This window comes from Nomia melanderi, chromosome 7 (genome assembly GCF_051020985.1).
Source record: "Nomia melanderi isolate GNS246 chromosome 7, iyNomMela1, whole genome shotgun sequence".
Lineage (NCBI taxonomy): Eukaryota > Metazoa > Arthropoda > Insecta > Hymenoptera > Halictidae > Nomia > Nomia melanderi.
In genome coordinates, this window is record NC_135005.1 from 17,597,236 (window position 1) to 17,618,266 (window position 21,031).

Here is a 21,031-nt window from a genome sequence, read left to right on the forward strand (position 1 = left end):
GTTCGAATCCTAAAGCAGCCGATGTTCGCGAAACATCGTCTAGCCTGTTATCGCGCGGCGAAGCCACAGGAAGCTGCGCGCCGCCTATATTAAGCGGTATTAATTTATCATCGAGAATAATAATTAGCTGCGGCCGGTTCGAACCGATCGACGACGATGACTCGATCAAGAGAGGCAATACAAATTATCTCGGTGGACCGAGCGCCGGGCTCGCCTCTATATATACCTACTCCGTCCTCTTTCCTTTTGCCCGTTGTTTTTCCTTTTATCTCGGCCGAGTCGCCGCGCCGCGTCGGCCGGGACTCGCGACGAGCGGAGCATCATGATGGATCGATCCGGCAGCTTTTATCAATCGTTTAAGCGCGATCGTGCCTCGATTGTCGAGGAGCCGTGCGCGCCACCGCTCGATTTCGCAACGGCCGTCGATATTCTTTGTCAATGGGACGGCCTGAAACGTTCCCAGAGCCGGGTCCGCGACGATCATCGATCACTGGGCGGGCCGGGGTGTAGTGCGTGATCGAAATCGCTACGACGCGCTTATGCGACCGCTCCGGGGACGCGCCACGATCTTCTCCGCGATTCTCCTTTTATCGAGAAAATCACCTCTATTTATAGAAAGAATCCACCCTGGCAAATTACTCTCTCCCCTCGGATAACCGGACAGGCCTTCATCCTCGCGGATTCGCGACTTTCCGCCGATAATCGCCCAACTGTCGTGCTGCTCGTGTGAATGATTAAGCCGCATCGCGATGCGTTTCCCTCGACCGAGACGAGCAGACGCATGCTCGTGTACCCATGTTTCGGTTGGAACTTGAGATCCATCTGCCTTCAAGATTCCACTTTTGTCAGCTTCGCAGTACTTAACCAGATGCAAAGTTGAATCACAGAAAAAGGAAATTGAACATCACATTGAAAATGAAAAATCAGAGCGAAGGATCGATATCCAAGCTGGTTCTCGATAATTCCATGGTTCACCCTTAATTTTCCTCTTCCTCGATTTAATCCTGAATTTGATTTCCCTGTAATTCCACGCAGGCACGCGAGGACTGTCAGGCCGAAGCTCGAAGACAGATCGATACGTCTAAACCGCATAGAAGATGCGTTAAGACCTCCACCAGGCTTACGCGCGAGCGTTTCGTACCCCTTAATCCCGTTCGTGGAAGGTATCGACAGAGTTTGATCGGCGGTATGAGAATCGACCCGCATAAGACGAGCAATAACCGTGTTTCATTGACGCGGGCTTATTTCACTGCGGAATCGTCGGGTCCGCCTCAATATATCCCCGGCGAGAAATCACCTCCGCCTCGTGCTCGAATATCGGAACACCCTGTACACATTAAGCGAGCGAGATACGGGGGCCTTTAGCCGGCGAGCGGGAATAATAATTTCGAGTGCTCCTCGCGGAGATAGATACGAGCACGAACGAGAGGAGGAGATAGGACGGGGAATGAAGGAAGACAGGGGGAGCGGGAATGAGAGAGTGTGCACGTGCATGTGTGACGTACACGTTGGGGTTAGTCGGGATCGTGGCGAGGCGAGGGCGCGCGGGGGGAGGGGTCGAGATATACGTTACAGGTGAGAGCGCGAGTATCGCGTGCTGCAAACGAGCCGGCAGCTGCCCGCTCCTGGCTACACGGTCCCAGGTATTAATATGCGACTGACCGAGTGGGACCGATGCTTTCGTTGTTACATGTGAGCCATCGTATTACGTCACGTCAATCGAGCGCACGCCAGCCCTCCCAACACCCTTTGATTTTCGAGCGAGCCCTTCGCAACCGGCCGCTGCCAGCGATACACTCGCCTCTTACACATACCCTCGTCGCGATAGTCGCCCGGTGATAGCGTCGGAAAAATCTGCACGCACCGCCTCGACGAGCGGTCGTTCGCTCCGGAGAGACAGAGCCTCGAGAACGAGGAACATTATCGGCGCGAGCGATCGTTTGTTTTCTCGAGAAATAATATCTCCGACCGAGGTAGCGGAGATCGATCGGCTAATTTTTAGGCGTTCACTGCAAATTGGAGAGTGCCTAGTGCACAGATTTCGTGCGATACGAGGGAACGGTGGCGTTCGAAAGTTCCCGGCTAGATTGTTCGTGGAATCGAGTCCATGCCGCATTGATGTGCTGCTGTCATTATTGCAAAGGGTACGGCTAGTGAATAGTGTCGTAATAACGGAAAGTTCTGAAAGCCTTTATTATGCAAGGAAAGTTCCTAAAATGATCTGACCGAGAACTTTTGAAGGCTACTCTGTACGAAATATTCGAAGTGTAGTGATTTTTATAGTGTTTGGTGGAAAAAGCTATCTTTAATCGTGATTCTATTTTTTTAAATTATTTTAGGAACATGTTGCATTTTATATGCGACGAGCAACAGACTTCGCGTTTGTGTGTTGGAAGAATTGAGAATTAATGTTTCTTAACGTCGATCGGTCTGCGTCTCAACGATCGTTCGCGGTCGCCTTCTGACCTGGAGCTACGATCGTATTACTCCTTCCGTTCCTCGGACCCGTAAAATGGCTCATTATCGACGTCGAGCCTTCGCGTGATTTTGCGCGCAGGTGCGATCCTCCTTGACGCGTTCCCTTTCAGCCTACCTCCGGAGATAGAGCAGAGCGTGTTGCTGTAAAAGCTTGTTCTTTATATGGAGTATCGAAGATACGAGATTCAATTGAGATATCCGAGAACGCTTTTTTGTTACGCGGCCTGTGGGTTTGGGCGAAAGCCAATTGACAGCCCAAGGCTACTTCCCGAGATCTGATTCTTCGCGAAGAAAAATGATTTTGTGTCACGCCGACTTGCTTTTATCGTCGGGAGCGGAACACCGTGAAGGTGGAGGAAAAAACGTGGACATTGTTGCGTAATACATCGAATGGTCCATTGTTTCCTTATGGATTGTATACTTGATAAAGACAGATTTAAGATCGACGATCTTAGAATTTTTTGAATTCATTAAGTTATTCTAATTGAATAAATTTTATAGAAAAACAAGTCTCCGTTCGTCACCTTTAAAAGTTTAATGCACAGTCGATTCGAATGATGCACTGTCGCGCATACATTATGCGATTAGAAATCTTCAGTCGCTAACAGCGAAATTCACTGTTATCAAGCAATAATACTTCACCTGCCGAAGTAGCAATTCGAACTTTTGAAGACACGCGATGGTAGATAGTGATTTCCAAAGCAGAAATTAATACAACTGTTCAACCACTTATTTACCTTTTCAAATCCTCGGTTCCCTGTAATTCCGTCACAATAACGTTGCAGTAATTTTAAGGCGGAACAAGAGGTTCACAGCTTTTACGATTGCATTCGTAAAAATTTGCACATGTAAATGATCTGGCCCTGCAGCGAATATCTACTGATTTACATCGAGCGGTTTCGCGATATACTTTGTCGAGAAAGGGAATTAAGCGTGCGTGCGGGCCCGGTGTTCGGCCCCGTCATTACGGTTTCTCGAGAAAGGGCGCTTTTTCATTCGGGGACCGACCGCCGGCGGAGGACAGGCCAACGATACCTCTATTCACGAAGGGACAACGTTTTAACACGAGCTCCGGGCGAGTTTTTAATTAAATCGACAGCTCCGGGCGACCTTTCTTCGAAATGGCACCCTATTCGCGACCATTCCTTCGTGATATTGGCAGTAGACACGTGAGACTTCAATCTTGCCCAATTACGATAAATAATTGAATTAACGAATGAATAAAGTATCCGACGCAATCATCGCCTCTCATTTACCATTCCGCTCGATATCTAGAACATTAAATATTCCTTATCCCAGTTATCCCTGTTCATCGGTTACCAGCTCTTAGCGTACGAGAAACGTTTAAATTCCCGGAAACTTTCCTAATAAAATACCAAATTATTCATCAATCTTTTAAACACCAAAACAGCAGAAATCTGACTTTAGATATCAAAGTTAAAAGTCACCGTTATCGCAGTATTCGATCGCAAAGGATAAACAACGAGCCGGGTATCGCGTAAGAAACAGAAAAATCTCGAAACACATTCTTCCAGCAGATCAATAAAATGCCCCCGATATACATAAAAATTAAGCGGATTCCATCGATAAAACCTCGTGGTAACACGCGAGCACCGACGAGGGGCAAAAAAGGATTCGGACAGGTGACGAGGATCGAGATCACGGTGAACAGAGGGTCGAGGCAAACCGGAGGTGGCGGAAGAGAGAGGAGAAAGTCGAATTAAAGGAACGACTTGTTGGTTAGCCGACTCTATCCTCCGCTCTCAGTTTTTCTCTGACGGGTCTCGGAGGCGAAACGAAGCGAAAGAGGGCGAAAGGAGGGTGGCGCGGAGTGAATGCCAGGCAATCTGTTTTCAGCGCGGGGATAACTCGGGCGTCCCTTCTTCCATTCGCCCCCCCCCCCCCCCCGCAGCCTTTCCTTCTGTCATCCCCCTGTTCCGTTCCCCTTTTCGGTTAGCTAGACTGCAACCGCGACTCGGTAACCACCCACCGACGCTATCGACGCCGCTGCCGGGCGTAAAAAGCACATCCGAATTGAATCATTGCTGAATAAGCGGGAAAGTGGCTGGCTGGCTGGGAAGGAAGGAAGGAAACCGGGGGAGAGAGAGCCCGGCTAACCCCCACGGACGAGGGTCGTTTTCCATCCGGCTCATTGGTACACCTCCTCTGTCATGTCGACCGTTCCACCTTGCGATCTCTCTCTCTCTCTCTCTCTCTTACTCTCTCTCCATCCACCCTCGTTTTTCCCAGTCCCACGCCCCTTTTCGCTCGCCCTCTTTCTCCGTCTCTTTGCTCGAAATGATCGCGCGCGCGAGTGTGCCGAGGCAGAAGCACTTCGTCGATCCGGAAGCCTTTAGAAATCATAAAGAGCTTTAGCAACCTGGAATAGAGTTTTCTAGGCTGCGACCGATATCGGTGAAACAGGTTGACTGCGCGCGAAGCTAGGGGGTTCCAGAAGAATCGGGTTCGTTGATCCGGCTGGTATTTCTTTGTCGAAGCTCCCGGGTAATTGGTTCCTAACGCGGAGTAACGATTATCGGGAACTTTGGCGCCGCTCGGCTCAGCTAAATTCATTTATAGCAACTTAACAATGCGTCGGAAGAGTGTTCCGCCGTGAAAACGACCGTCGTTTCTTCGCAACAAAGCAGGCGTCCACCCTTGAACAGGTCCCTTCCCCGTCCCCGGGCGTCGAAACCGCGCAATCTCGTGCAAGAATGTCGCTAAATTCTCGCGTGACGTCCCATAGAAGCGGCTGGGAAAGGAAAATTGGCTGCCGGCAGCACGGATCCGTCCCATCGGGGACGAAGCGGAGGGAGGCTGGACCGCAAACTGTTGCGTTAAAATACTCGGGGGCCGCGTGCGGCGCCTCCCGCTTAATAAAGCGGCCTGCGAAGGCGCCGAGCCGCGAGCGTCCGTACGTATACACCGTGGCCGGAATAAAGGCGGAGTTGCTTTCTACGCACTCCCACTTGTACGTGCCGGCGCGTTAACGCGCGTCGAGATAAACTCACCCTCGTGGCGGGGAGCGTGGCTGGCGGAGGGTGGTTCGTTCAATTAGAACGGGGGAACCCCTTCTCGCGGCGAGCGCCGTTCACGCCGAGGGTCGAAAACTTTTAAAGGAGCGACACGGGAAGGGCTCCTCCGGCCTGGGAACGCCAGAAGTCAAAGGGAACGGAACACCGGGGCGGTGCGGGGGGCGAGGGGGGAAAAAGAAAGCGACGCGGACGGAAGGGGAGAAAGCGAGGTTCTCGGGAAATAGAGAGGCAGCTCCGGGACACGGTGTGCGTGATACCGGCCGCAGCGACATAGAAAAGATTTTTACCGCTCGCTGGAAGGATCGAACTGCCCCGTGTCACGGCTCGTGGAACGCGGTCTTGCGTGTGCCTGTTACCGTCGACGAGTTTTTAAAAGAGTTACGATTACAGGCGATAAACGCGCGTCCGGGCGGCCGGACCGGTGCTATAATCATTCCCCGATTGCTTCATCACCCGGTACGCTCGCTTCTGGTCCGGCCGACTCCGGGGAATCGCTCTTCTCCCCAATATCGATATCCTGTTTCTTGCCTTTCAATCGTGCGCTTCGGGGATGCAATCTTTTTTAGCAACAAGTGGTCGCCGCGGCCCTTGAACCGGCCGCGCGTCGCACGGAAATTTCAAAGTTTTTTCTTGGCCCCTCCCCGTGTCCACTTAACGAATATTTGCATTGCGACGGTGATTATGGAAATCGTCAACACGCTCTTTCCCTTGTGAAATATAGCGAAACTACGATCAAATGAAGCGTTACGTTCCATGTTAATATGCTCCTAAATTAAAAAGTTCCCTCGGTAATCTCCTTCAGCACCCTCGCGAGCCGTAAATCACACTTTTCATCCTCTAACCTGTAATTCCTCGGTCCACTGGTACCGTCGCCCGTCTCATTCCACGTTTACGCTAAGAAATTTTCAATGGAATAATTCCCGGTCGAGCACCAGCGTGAATCAAAAGATATTCGCGACATTCACGAACGCCCATAAGGAAGCGTCCGCCGATGATTCCACCGTTCTAACGATGCGACGATTGCTTTTAGTGGCGCGTATCGCCGACAGCCGTTGTTATTACAGCGGAAAACGTCGACGTACTCGAGCGACGATGGCGAGAGACAGAGAGAGGGAGAGAGAGCGGACCATCGATATGGGGGTTGCGGCGAGCGTGGAAGCGTACGGTGCATTGCACGTGTCCAGTCGATACGGGATGCACGTGTCGCGTGTTTCCATCCGAAGAAAGCCTCCATCCGAGGCTGGCGCTGTAGGGGCTGGCCTGGGGAGAGGGCTGGAGGCAGGAAGGGGCGACAAGTGGCGAGCGACAAGTGCGTATCCTGCGCGCTCGCGGAATACCGGCCTGTTACATCCGTGTGAACCAAAGCAACGAGCCTCCCCGTTCCGAAAAGGAGATATCATCGAGACGAAACGGCCGATGGACCTAGCCGCGTCTTCCCCCACGCCTGCACCCCCGCGCCGTGGGAGCCCTCTCCGCGTGGGTCGCCAGATTGTGGGAAGATAAGTATCGCGCGGTACGAAATTCAGCTTCAACGGAGACGATGTATCGTATCGCCCCGTGGATCTCGCGATCATTCTGCCCGATTCCGTGGAGATTGATGCCGGTGTAATTTCTTTCTCTCTTTCCTCGGGGATGCATATGGCGAGGCTGATTAACTGCGCTCATATTTTATCGTATATGGGGTTGTAATTACGTATGCGCGGCTGCGAACGGTGCCTCGCGGTGAATGGAAAAGTGAATGTCTCGACCGATTGAATAAGGTGCACCGAAGCTGCGAGCGAGGATCTTTGGGACTGTCAGGGAGCCCGGTGACGATGATCGAGAGTAATGTTCGCGTGTGATCGAATTCCCGGCGAGAGTTCTGTTCGGGCTTCGTTTTGCTTCTGGCCGTGTCGCCCGGAGGTTACGTGGAAATGGTCCTTTCATTGCACGGACCGTTCGAGGTTGACGGAATATTAACGTTAAGCTCGGTGGATGAAAAATGGGAGAGGACAGAGCCGAACGCCGACGATAAATCCGCGTGTTTACGGAAACCGCAAAGACGCGATCGCTCTCGAGCCACCCCCCCCCGAATTGATTTACGCTTTTGGCAAGTCCGAGCGGGACGGTAAATAGCGCTGTAGATGGTAAATCTGGTTAGCGGTTGTAAAGCGCTTCGGCGCAGCCACTTACCCCGGCGGAATATTAAATCTCTGAATCGTAAAGCGCGCCATTACCCTGTCGTCCGTTCGAGTTTAACAGACAATAGCGCGCACTGAGACATTACACTCCAAGGAATCCACGAAATAGGTCACTTAGCAAGACAGCCGGTATTAAGCGAGACAGGCATTATCTGTCTGGTTCCAACGACCTTCGAAGCTGGCAAATGATGGCGGTTAAATACGCTCGGAGACGTACCACGCTGCCACGGCGAACTTGTGTACAGCCGACGCGACGCGACGCGACGCGACGTCTCACGGAATACGATCCACGGGGAGAGTTTCGTCGGTTCGAATGCAATCAACGGCCCGTGATTAATCGCATCCCGGAATTTCCAAGGAGCTACGAAACTGTTACTTCGTTTCGAGAGATAGCGTACACGGGTAACAGGTGTACACGGCGCAAAATTCCTATAAAACACGTCCGCGTTCCTTAGAAGAGAAACGGGAGCGAAAGAAACTGTTATCGGAGTTACCGGGCGAGTATCACAGGTATTCCCGAGGAGCCCGGACATTGTTGCCACAATTGGAGAGATACCGAAGGCGCACGTAACAGGTGTAGAAACGATAGAAACGCGGCTTCGAAGTATCTATCGCGTCCTCCTAGCATAGGAGAGGACCGATCGGATGACCAAGCCCTCGAACCGCCGACTGTTAATCACCCTTAATTAATACGCCGCGATGAGATCTGGTCCTAAAGGAATTAAGAGCCGACACTACAGCTGGCGAGGATTAAAGAACTAAAGGTGCGACGTATCCCATGGGCTACGGCCGAAACGTCAAGATCAGCCGGATAACGAGGTGGCCGCCGCCTCTCCTCGCTCGCTATTCGAAAGTAACCGTGAGGATTCGAGCACTGATATCACTGGTCTCCGGTCAAGGGTGTTCCTTGGCCGGCCGGAAGTAGAAGTCGAGGGCTATAAAGAGACGGTTCGGAGTGATCGGGCTCGAGACAAGTCTGGACGCGGTAAAGCACAGGTGTACCGCGCCATAATTTATAGCTACCTAATAAATTTCACCGGGAATCTTGTCGCTCGGTTTACGCTCGAATCTGGAGTCGTATCGTGGAGCGGTTGCGCGCCAGTTCTAATGCGAGGACATAAACTGTCCCCGGAGATATTTAGAGGCGACATTAAGGGAAAAATAATTGTCACGAGCGGCCGCCATTGATAAGGATGAAATGCATTAATGGTCTACCGTCAGGATAGCCGCGATTACCTGATATACGCTGCCGATTTCGCTACGCCTACATTTCGCGGCCGAAGGAGAGATGAAGCCGCGCGATCTTGGGAGCGTTTTTTCCCGGCTACTCGTCGTCGACTTTTAAATCACCTCGCAACGGCCCGGGGAGAAGATTTTCGTCGGCAGAACGAGATATAAGAATGGATTGCCGGGATTATTGATCGATACGCCGAGAATGTTCGCACGACAATTGCATTCACCTCGGAGTATACACAAGCGGTTTAATTATGCACCGCGAACTTCCACTTTACCGTTGTCACACGAATGTTTGACGCGCCGGCGATACTTCCGTTAGAACGCTCCCATTAAGCGAGCGAAATGTAAAGATTCCGTTGATAGAGTGTCAGTCAGCTTGTAGCCCGGGAATCGGCGAACAGAACGATCCCGGAACAATGGCTGTTGACAGCCCGAACTACACGATAAAAATTATATAAAGGAGAGGTCTTTAAAGCCGCGATCAATCTCTGCCCGCCGTAAAAGACATTAATGTTGGGTGTCTCGCGTTTTATATTCACTTCGCCGTGCGATTTTCATTTCTAAGTACCTGCTGTCTTCCCGCGTTCGAACGCTGGCCGAGCGTACATCGCGGGACAGCCCAACTGGATCCCGGACGAGCACATAAATTTCGTTCGCGTCGCAGAACAGCCGCAGGCTCGATTATCGTTTCTCATTTTCCCGACAATGAACACTCGACGTCGCGGCGCGCGGTGAATTCCAATCGAGCGACGGAATCCATCTCCCGCGGATGGGGGCATAAGGAGGAAAAGAGCAATCGGTGTTCGCGACGCAGGACACTTTGCATCGGGGATCAGAAGCCGAGCGTCGCAATTCGCAATCCGTCTTGGAAGTCGCGTGGAATTCCGTGGACGTTCCGCGGGAATCGCACGGCCGCGAGACAGCCAGCCAGCCAGCCAGCCAGCCTCGTTCCACTTCTCATTTCATTTTCACGACGATGCCCGGCCGGTGTCCGAGCGAAAACAGCAATTCGGAAGCAGCCCGTACGCTGTCGTTATCGTACGAATCGGCCGAGTTCTCTCACGAACGCGAGTACGTGCCTCGGAGCCTCGAGTCGGCCGGATCGCGTTTTTCTGCTCGGCTCTACAGTTTTCGGTGTGAACGGGACCTAAAAGACCGCGTACCGTGCACGAAGGAATGTCGCGTGCAACGGGGAACGCGCACCCTATTCAACGACCAAGGGATTGGTCTCTTCCTCCCGTGCGTTCGGATCGAATGGAGGGGGATCGACGACGGATAAAGGGAAAATGCGATCGTCGATCGTCGGAAAATTCAGAAAGCACCGCCGCGTGAATCTTCTGGCCCGATACAAGCTGTCGGTCCGCTAAACATTCTTTCTCCGTCTATTGTTTTCGACGAGCAGCGACAGTGCGACATCAGGCAAGGATTCATGGTGTAAACACACGCGTTACAAGCAAACCGAAGAATATTTGATCGAACCGAGGATGGATAGAGATCAGGTTGATAGCGTGCATCGGACACTTTACGTGTCGTCTCTCTTTAGATGACATGTCTGGCGAAGGAAAAGAGGAATACTAAGAAGATGGCTGAAACGAAAGGAGAAAGAGAGAAAGCGACGCGAAGAGGGTTTCTTTCCAGAAATAGGGAAGGAGAGGCAGGAAAGAGGGGCGGGCGCAACGAGGAGAAAACGCACACGAGGAAGGAATACGAAAATCGACGGCCGATCGACGATCGAACGTGTTGCCTATGCGCGAGTAATAAGCCCCGATATTCCCACACGGGCCCATCCTGGCCCGCCGTGGGAAACACATACGTGAGCGGGCGAGGAGTCAGCCAAGGGACGAACGCGGCCTTCCGAGGCGAACTATTTCGGACGCAGGTGCGGGCCTGATCGGCATCGACCGGCCCGAGTATTTTTCACGTGCAGCTGGAACCGATATTTGTCCCCGATCGAGACCGAACAGGTACGGCACACGGCGTCTTTAATTGAGCTCGTTATTCACCTCCACTTCGATACTGGTCATTTGCGTTATCTTCCTCCCGATCGTTTGATTTTTTCGCGCGATTCAGGCGAACCTTTATCGGAACGCTTTCCAGACGATTTACACGCGTCCCCGTCGAAATGTCCTCCGTCGGCTGGTTATCTCTACATCGTCGTTACTTATGTAGTCTTAATAATATAGCCGTGTCAAGGAGGTTCGCGATGCATTCGAATTTCTTGTTCCACAATTATAGATACCGCGAGGCCGCCGTATCGAGGAATCGATTGAGAAACTCAGGGTGCCGGCCAATTTGGTTGACCGGTAAATCCAGAGTATCAATGGCGATGATATAAATTATTCACGCTCGCGATAGACCAGTATGTGGTACGCAAAAAAGGCTCACGACAATGACCCGGAGATCGATCGGCAGTCGCCGAGTATCCCGTCTAAAAAGGTGCTCATTTGCAAGCCTGCTCCATCGGACTCGCGACTCGCCGCCGCAATTTGCACCGTAATCTGGCCGTGCTCCTTTCGGGAGCAATTTGAGTGCGCGTCGCCGGCCCGGCTGGTACCTTTTAATGTTTTAATTTGGCCGTGTATTAAAATCCCCGCAAGGAAATTTCCATGGCTGAGTCCCGGCCGCGTCCGCGGCCGATCGGTTGTTTATAATTCTTCGCGTGCACTAAGGAAGCAATTTAATAATAATAACAGCGGGAACGCGGATTCTGCGGGGCTGCGCGCAATCAACGCGTCCGTGTATACACGCACGAGTATAATCGTTTATCATAATAATGCTGCGAGGCGGGTGTGCGTGCCGCGCCGCGGCGCAACACACCCATACGGATAGACAGCTGATTGCAACTTATGTTGCAGCGGTTATTACCGTCCCGTACCCGCCGAGACGAATTAACGTCGATACAGTTTCGTGTCCCAGAATTTTGCGCGCGCCGACCACCGCATCGAGCTGGCGAAACGTGCCGGCGTCGTTCGCTCGGGGAAAGAAGCCAAAATATATATAAATATATATTATATTATATTATATATTACGTCGACGGTGAATCTGGGCCTCGATCGGGGCTGCATCGCAGCTGCAGGTGCCCCGAGAAATTGGCGGCGGGGCAGGATAGGGGAGGAAAGGCCGCGGAAGAGGGAGCCGGGCCGAGTGCACGCGCCTCGGACGCCCCGATGCCACTGATATCTTCTTAAACTTTCCTATCCGCTCATTCATGCCCGACTAAATGCCTATAATTTCCCGTCTGATTACAGGGCACCGTAACGAACGGCCTATGGACCCGTGCCCTTCTCTCGCGATACCTTGTTACATGGGAACCACGAAATTGAAACGGAATGAGCTGCATCTTCTTCCGCTCGACTCCTTCTTCCTCCCCCATCGCCGCTGATTGCGCCCGTTCACCGTCGCCAACGCACTTTTCGCCGCGCTTGTTCTCCGTTTATTGATATTCCGAGTCTCAGACGAGAATGCTGACGAGAGGAATGAGAACCTAATTCAACAGTGCCCGTCTGTTCCCGTTTTATTTTCGACACTGCTGTGCTGTTCGTGAATGTGGTTATAGGTAACCAGTCGAAACTACAAACGATACACTCGGCGAAGGACTATTGTAGCTCCTCCTTATCGGTTTTGTTTAGGCAAATAGCGAAATCGAGAAGGACGGCTGACGGTCCGGTTACCATTCCGAAGCGGCTGCGAGCTTTTCTACACTCCCGTCACGTTCCGCGCTTCGAAACGTCACGGTTTCGGTGAACCGACGAGCTAATGATGGCTCACGGAATATGGAACACGTTGGGTGCTTCGGTGAAACGAAGTTGGCTTGCTTAATTGATAGATCCGTGTAATAGTGCAACCGGGTGGTAACTTTAATAGATTTCGAGCGACCTTTCTTTTAGTACCCATTCAGGAATTCGATATAGAATTCAGCAATTGGTTAAAATTGTTGGATTCCAGAATACTCAAGGACTTAGAAGATGTTTAGACGTCGAAAGCTGCAACACTTATGCGCGTAAGAAGAGTTCCCAATGAAATTACATAATGGAAATGACTTCTACGTCCTAAGTTAAACACGCATTCAATCTAGGTTGCAAAATGAACGCCTTCCCCGCTTTCGAAACTTATTAAACCAAACAAGCGATATGAAACGTAAAGAAACTATGAGTCCATATTTTTACAACTTCCCACGTTATGTGCGCGGAGTCGGTAATTACTCCGGCAGATCGCATCACGTAATATTCAGATCGGCCACCTACAAAGTTCCATTAGGCAGGGGCAAGTCAGAAAAGAACTCGCTCGGAAGTCGTTACTGCGGACTTTCGAGGTTGCGAAAGTCGGGGCGGATAATTCACGATGTCGAGGAATTTCGTGGATGTACATAATTAATTCGGTAAAATTGGCTCGGTGTCGTTCTCCTCGTGCGGCATGCCGCAGGAGGAACGGCGGAATGTCGATGCATCGAAACGTCGGATAAATTAGCTCGGTGATCGCGTGCACGGCAAAGCGGTTTTAATTTATAATGTGCCAATTAGAGGCCAACAGATATTTGATTTCATATCTGTAATCGAAGTTCGTTAATGGATGCCCGTTATATAAATCGGCGTTCCCGAGAATAGAAAACGTTCGTGCGCTTTTTTGCCGATCTTTCTCGTGCGATCCAAATATCGATTCTACGATTGCGCGCGTCAAGTATTCACGGTGAAAGTCGAATTAGAGGAACGAAAGCGGCGCTATCAATTTCGGAGACGCTCGGAATTTTTCCGTTGGATTTCGCGGAAGATCTGCACTCGGCGCAAACCGGAACGAACTCGACGCTATACGAAACGTTACGATAACAGCGCGCAGCCGACCCGTGCACGGCGGATTAGCTTAAAGATGACTTCTCTAAATGGAGCTTTCTAGTTATTTCAATGTTATATTTGCCTGGAAAACTTGGCGCTAATGTAACATCCTAGTCCTCTTCTACTACGCTACACTGTTAAAGTGTAGAACTTTGGAACTTCGCCGAAAACCTCGTTGAACTTATTACAGAGCAACGAGATACGATTAATCAAACTTAATTCGCGCGTTCGCAATGTTTCCACAGCTTCGACGAGCCTGACAGAAACGAAGCGTACGCCGTTCGAATAACAGTTACAGCCAGACCACGTGGTCCCAGTGTCAGCTTAAAAGAAACCCCCGGTTTCAGTAGGATCGCCCACGCAAAAGGAATCAAAACAAACCCCTCTCTGCCGCGCTTTGCCCCGACACTCCCGACTCGGAGACAGCACGAAAGGGGTGTCGCGTGGAAAAAGAAATGGGCAGCTCACCTCCTGTTGCTGAATTAGGAAGTCGGGCGCAGGCGGCGGCGGGGGTGGCTCCGAGCCGGAGACCTCTTGGAGCAGTCCCACGTGGTCCCAGCAATCCTCCGATATGTCCATGGCGGTCCGTCCTCCGGAAACGTGTTCGGCGGAGAAGCTGGTGACGGGATCGGCACGGGGCAGGATCAATCGGCTGTCTTTCGCGGCTCGCCGCGAACTTCCGGTCGCCGCGTGTCTTCCGCGGCAGGATCCGCGTTCTCCGGAGGCGCGCGGAACCGAAGGAATCGAAGGAACCGAAGGAACCGAAACAACCGGTACCACGGAGACACTCACTATCTCTGTCCCACGTTCGCCGGGCGGGTTTCGTCCGTGGTCGGAGGGCTGTCACTGGAATCGGGATAGCACCGCGAGCGATGGGGCCTCGGGCTCGAGAGAGGGCTCGCGGCGGCCGGCACAGGGGTGGGCGCGCGCGCGAAAAAAGCGGGGCGTAGAGGAACTCACGAACACACCGTAACTAGCCGTGTCGACGCAGCGTGTCGCGTGACCCGCGTTCTATGACGACGACGACGGCGTCGAGGACGACGACGGCCGTCGGTGGTGGTCAGTCGGCGTGGAATGAAGTTGGCCCGCGGGTTAGGTTGGGTTAGCCGAGCCGGAGTTGCAGCATCAGGCGGAGAGGGACGCGAGCGGGCGAGCGAGCAAGCGAGCCGGCGAGCGAGCGAGCAAGCGGCCAGGCGAGCGAGCGACCGAAACATGGAAGAGGTAGGAGAGGAGAGAGAGAACGCAGCAGCGCGGGGCCGGAGCGAGCGAGAGAGAGGTGTCGCGAGGGGCGAACGAGGGGAGCGAGCAACGGGAGCGACGAAGAGGGCACAGGGAGAAAGGGGAGACGGTCGAGCGACGGAGAACGGGATACGCGCCGGGAAGAGGGAGCGAGCGAGGACGAGCGAGCGTGCACGGGCGCGAGACAGAGGGTGGGGTAGAGAGAGAGAGGCGTAAGGCGTAAGTCTGCCCTAGTCGCTCGCTTAACCGTGCAGGAGGTGGCGCCAATATAACCCGTACTCCACCTCCGTCCGACAAAGAGCTTGCGTATACCTGTATGCGCCTGTTGGTAGGCCATACCGCCTACCCGACTACCGTATTGCAGGATTTGTGAGCCGTGCCGCCGGTAATTATTGCGATTTCACTTATATTCCGTCATACACGCTGCTCCCTTCGTGCCCCGTTTGCACGCCCCCCTCGCCGCAGGATCTTTTTCCGCGAACTGCGCCGGGGAAACATACCTTTGTACTCGAACGCGAAGATCCGAGGACCGAGCGCTCGCTGTGGCTCGGGGCGCGTTTGTATTGCCGGGACACTTTGTTGCGGAACACTGTTCAAATCTTTCAAAGGGACGACTTTAAACGGCTATTGTAAACTCTGCGTCCATTCAGCGGTGGGGCCTTTTCGAGTGCCATTATGGAATCTTGGTCGTTCGAATAGCGTTCGCTATCCTGTCGAGGAAGTCAGTTATTTGTTCATCGATTTCCGTTCACGACCAAGCGGATCGAGTTGATTATCTCCGTTACAGATGCGAAGTAGATATCAGCATTCACGTTACGAGTCTCCGCGCGGATTATAAATGCCCGAGTCACGATTCATATTACTGCTATTCGATTAAGACCAGAAACGGAGTATCCTCGGAGCGACATCTTCTGCTCTGTGTATCGGAGCAAATCGAGTATCGGTACGGTCTCGGCGGCGTTGTAAACGCACCCCGAGGAAATGTAAACGGCGATGAGCCCTCGCGTTAGCGAGCCATCGGCGATATTTCATTCGCGCCGGTAAATCGAGCGCGAACGGTCGGCGAGCGATATCGATTCGCGTCGTAAATCTCCGCCGCGGGGAATTAACACCTTTCCGGCGAGCGTACCGGGATCGCCGTTCGAGACGAGCGTATATCGCGTTACTTATCGCAATTACCGCAATTCTCCATTTCCTTGAATCGATCTGTCGACGGGAGGGGCACGATAGCACGCGTTGGCGCCGATAAACGATCGTTATCCACGGATCGGGCTGCCCTTACCTTTCGCGTATACCTCCCGATAATCGGCGACGACGTGGGCGGCGCGGCGGCCTCTCCGGACGACGCGGACCTCGTGCGCGAACCTACGGAGCCCCTTGGACGAACGCTCGGCTCGCTGGGCGATCCGGATGTTTCTTTCCGCATGAACGAAACCGTCGCGAATGCCCGACATTTGCTACCGTGTTGCACTTTAGAGTTGCCCGTCATTGCTGCGTCAACAGTGTTGCACTCTCTCGCAGGATACGTCCGCTCGGTGCAACACGATCTTTCATTAACTCGAATCGATATATGAACTGTGTATTTTAAGAAGGATACGGATCTTCTTTCCCATGCAGCTTCTGAAGTTCAGTTGACGGAGGCTGATCTGATCCCGGCTCGGAAAGGTAGCATTACCGTGTACAGAGAAGTGTAGCGTTACCCAGCGATGTTGAAGTCTCCAACGCACGCACGAGTAGAACGCGAAGATCCTATCTCGACGCTCCTTATCCGCGCGGAGAGACTCGGCTCCGAGGTCCACGGGTCTCCAATGATGCCGGGTATCATCTACGAAAATGTTTATCATTATCGACTGGTTAACAGTTGCGAGCGTTCCGCGAACGTCGTTGCGTTTCTTGCGGGGCTCGGGATCAGCCCGCTAACTTGTAATATTCTATGTAGACACGTAGATAATACGCCGCCAATTGATCCCGAATGTCTTCCGGCACGGTTTCCGAGAACAAGTTCACGACTGCGTAATGCAAATTAATGTAATTCCGAGGCTAATAACACTGCCCCCGAGCCACCGCTTACGTCCACAATGTATACTTTGTAACTGCACCGCGGAGAAGTCATGAAACGCGGGGACTAAATGTATTCCAGGGTATAAATTACCAGCTGGCAGGTTGCTTTATTACACGCTGTCACCGTGGATCATCAACGGCTTTTTCCGCCACCTTTTTTGCAGCCCTGTTCCGCAACGAATCGCAACCGAGACGAGCGGGAGTGACACGCGATAGGTGACACGCCGAAACGCGTGTCGCGCCGCGAGGCGAGTAATGCCGCCGCCTTGGCCGGCTACGTCACCGAGGCCCCTATGTTCGCTGACACACTTTTCCCCGGCCCGGACCTAAGTAGCTGTACCGGGCGGAGTATGTCGGACAGGGTTTTTGCCAGATTACAAACTGACGTCGCGTCCGACGCGATGTTCGGTGCGCGCCCGTCCCTCGATCGCATCGGACGCTCTGCTCGGGGCACGACCGGCTCGCGCGACCGTGCATCGAGGTACAAGCGGGCGCGTGGACACCGGGCACCGGTCGAACGGAGGGTCGGAATGCGATATGAATGCGTTAATGCGTAGTTACTGACAGCGACACGAATCGCTGATAGTACTTTCGGCCCTCTTCCGCCAACCAACCCTTCTCGCTCTCTCTCTTTCCCTCGGCGTCCGCTCGGCCAGCCCCCCTTCCCGATTCCCCCACCATCTGCCGGCAATTTTAATTTCATCCCTGTCGTACCCATCGACCGGCGTACCTGGCTTAAAACGCTACTAATAGTCGCCACTTGGCAGTCGTTATTATCGCCCCGACACACTCCGAAGCGGCACGGGTCGCTATTCTCGTGAAAGATTGATGGTCCCGGACTGCGACATCCTCGCGTCGATGAAAGTTGCAGTTTTACTGAAAGCAGCCGAGACCGGTGCGCTTCACTGGCATCGTCATTCTTCGGCGGCTCCGAAACGTTCGAGTTTCAACTATTTTCGTCTTCCGATTCTATAGTAATTATATTCTCGGTGGTACCAGTTTGCATTGTAGACGCAAAAATTTCGTGACAAACGTCCAGGCAAATACCATTGAATTTCCACGGTGCGTGTTATCCTGGGAGACACGCCGGTGTGCTATTAGCCGGTTCCGAAGGTATACTTTGCTCTTTTCCGCGGAGGCTCTAGCCACCGGCCGGCGACAGCGCGACCCTGTAGAGTGTTGATCGAGCCCTCGACTTTGTATGCACGGAAAGCCGCTTTGCTACGCGAGCGAAGGGGACACGGGGCTCGGTTGGATGCCGGCCATGATAATATGTAATGCCTGTACAGGAGGCAGAGTCCTCGATCGCGAATCTTTGAAGTCCGAACTGGCTGACCGCCGGCGAACGGGCGTCCCGCGGTTCGATCAAGTGCTAAAAATCACCGGGTAAAACTATGAGAAAGCCAAACACTCGCGGCGGCGGCTCATACCCGGCCACCGCGGTCCTTTATCTTTCTTTTTTTCGGTACGCGGGACGAGCGTATATACGGGCGGGAGCACCTGTGGCCACTTTAAACGACGCCGTGGTAAACGGTAGTCAGGATAGATTGAACGGTCCGATAGGGTTTTAGCTCTCTTCTTTTGCCGTGAGGAGATCGGGACTCGCGCTTTTAACCCCTCGACTCATTAGAGCCCATAACTCTGTTCAGCGAAACGTTTCACGTTCGCTGTTGCCGTGTGTACGTGGCCACCGAAGAGGAAGCGCGCTCCCTTTCCCCTTCGCCCCTCGTTGTCCCGCTCTTCCTCTCAATTATATACCGCATTTCAACGCGCGACGTATATCCCTCATGTCGCCAGCAAAATTTATTCCCGATCGGAACTTGTTACCGATACGCATTAATCGCGATAACTGTTCCGAAACGATCGGAAGGCTTTTAATGTCACGAGTATAATGCTGGCGGCAGTCGTCGTATCGGAGGACCGATCCCGCGCGACGCGTTCCAGAACTTTCATTCAGCGTCTTTCCTCGTTCCCCCCCCTCCAGCGGTCGTCCGCTTGTTTTTTTTCTCTCAACTCGTCCTTCCCGGTGACGTTTTTTCGGGACTCGGAATTACGAGTTCGTACTAGATACCGACCGAGGGTTTGTTACGCGTTATTGCCGTTTTTCATCCGGACCTCCCACTGTCCTTCTAACGAGACCACCGAAGGTACGGGGACTAAAAACCGCGCAAGAAACCCGCCAAAGTGCGCTCTTTATACGGGACGTTTTATATATCGCGGCCGATTCGAGCGCGAGCCGCGCGCCGCTCCAATTATGGGCGAATATAGTATAAGCGGGGATCTGGTCCGGGTCGGTCGGCGTCACCGCCGCGACCCCTTTATATGGCAAAAACGATAGAGCGCGAGAAGTTCGTCATCGGTGGCCCCACGATTTTACTGTTACGTCGCCGGTCGTCCGCGATCTGGATGTTTCTCGCGCGGCGAGTCCTTTGGCAAAAACCGAGCTGGCGCTAATGCCCGTATCACGCTAAACGGTTCCGGCGAACTGCCGCGCGCGGATGGTTCCGTTACGTAAAAGGAAATTATAGACGAGCCCTTCATCGTTGCGCTCCTCCTTAAATAGGCACCCGTCTTACTTTGATCGTTAGTCGCGCAAGAGATACCTATTCCATTGAGTTGTTCGTTTGATAAGCTCGCTTTGCAATGGAAATGATCGCAGCTGATACGTCGGGGAGCGCGATTATACGTTGAATAGAATTATGAAACGTCATATTAAGATCGGATCTCGTGGACAACGCGGCGCTCTCCGTTTCGGCTTGAACTTTTACCGTCCAAATAAGGCGATCGTCACTCGCGGGACACCGAAAACGATGACAAACGGTGGCGTCGCGCGGAAACTCGGACACGGGGGAACGCCCGTCACTGGAAGGATCAAGGCTGGGCCAACTTATTTCTGTTGCTTCGAGCCTCTAAAACGATCTGATGCGCGAGCGGCGGGTTACGAAAGCGCGACCGAGGTAACGCTTTCAAGTGGCCCAAGGGTGAGAGAAGTCGGCGGAAACCATACATTACATAATGAATTCTTGTACACGCTCGGATAACCGCGCACAATAAAAAAACGCGAGGAAAGAAGAGGCAGAAGAAAAGGAGGAGGAGGAGGAGGAGGTGGGGGAGGAGGAGAAGGAGGAGGGAGAAAAAGGACAAGGCATTCCCCTGTTGCATTGTCCAAGAATTAATTAAAATGGCGCGAGAACAAACGGCCGAGGAAGTCCGACGAGGGGAAAAAGAAGCTCGAGCTGCGCGGGATGCGCGGGCCCGCGGCTCTCCTCGGAATCCCAGCGGCGACATATCACTGGGCGGTAGATCACACGGGGCTCTTTTGCAGTTTGCACCGGGCGGATAAAGCGCTGCTGCAGTGTAGCGGCTGCAGCCCGGCGCGCGGATCTTTTACGTATGCACGAGCATAAGCATAACGCAGGGGAACATGGGTAGATGATATCGTGGATGCACCTACGGGGCCACGGGGCGTCGACGCGATTCCTTTGTCCTCGTACCCGGCCGCTCGTTCTTCTTGCTGCGTCCACTTCGCCCCCGGACCCGACCTCTTCGGACGCGCGCATTTTGTTCGCGGAAATACCACGGCCAATCTCGTGCATCAATCCCGCCGCGCCGGGGCATAGAATCGTATCAAAAGAAACACGGCGGAGGCGGCGGCGACCGCGACGCTGGCTGCAACATCGGCGGTGGAAGTGGCGGCGGCTACCGCCACCCGAAAAGATTACCATCTCATCTATACCGAGATGCCTGATACACTCCTGTTCGCGTTCAAAAAATGCTTCCTTCTCTCGTCCGTCCTTTATTTTTTCTCCCTCGGCCACGCTCGCTTTCTTTCTCTCCCTCTCTCTCTCTCTCTTTCTCTGTCTCTCGACTTTGTTGCGGTTAGAGACACGAGTATCCACGCGCAGTTGTAGGTTGTAATTACTTTAATCGATGCGATCTCTGATCTCGCAACGACCCCCGTAACCGGCGTTAC

General features: G+C 53.0%; 2 protein-coding genes across 4 annotated transcripts in view; one reads left to right on the forward strand and one right to left on the reverse strand.

Annotated features, from left to right (window-relative positions):
• The window catches only part of LOC116424986 (uncharacterized), a 92,864-nt gene extending 78,020 nt beyond the window's left edge, over positions 1-14,844 (reverse strand). Inside the window, exon 1 of one of the 2 annotated variants that reach the window (XM_076369590.1) lies at positions 14,227-14,843. In XM_076369590.1, the coding sequence (XP_076225705.1) occupies positions 14,227-14,337 (111 nt within the window). In that variant the 5' untranslated portion in view covers positions 14,338-14,843. Of the gene's footprint in view, positions 1-14,226 lie in introns of both variants that reach the window. The other variant, XM_076369591.1, reaches the window with a different exon arrangement.
• The window catches only part of LOC143174175 (uncharacterized), a 273,986-nt gene that overhangs the window by 102,976 nt on the left and 149,979 nt on the right, over positions 1-21,031 (forward strand). The window lies entirely within an intron of this gene.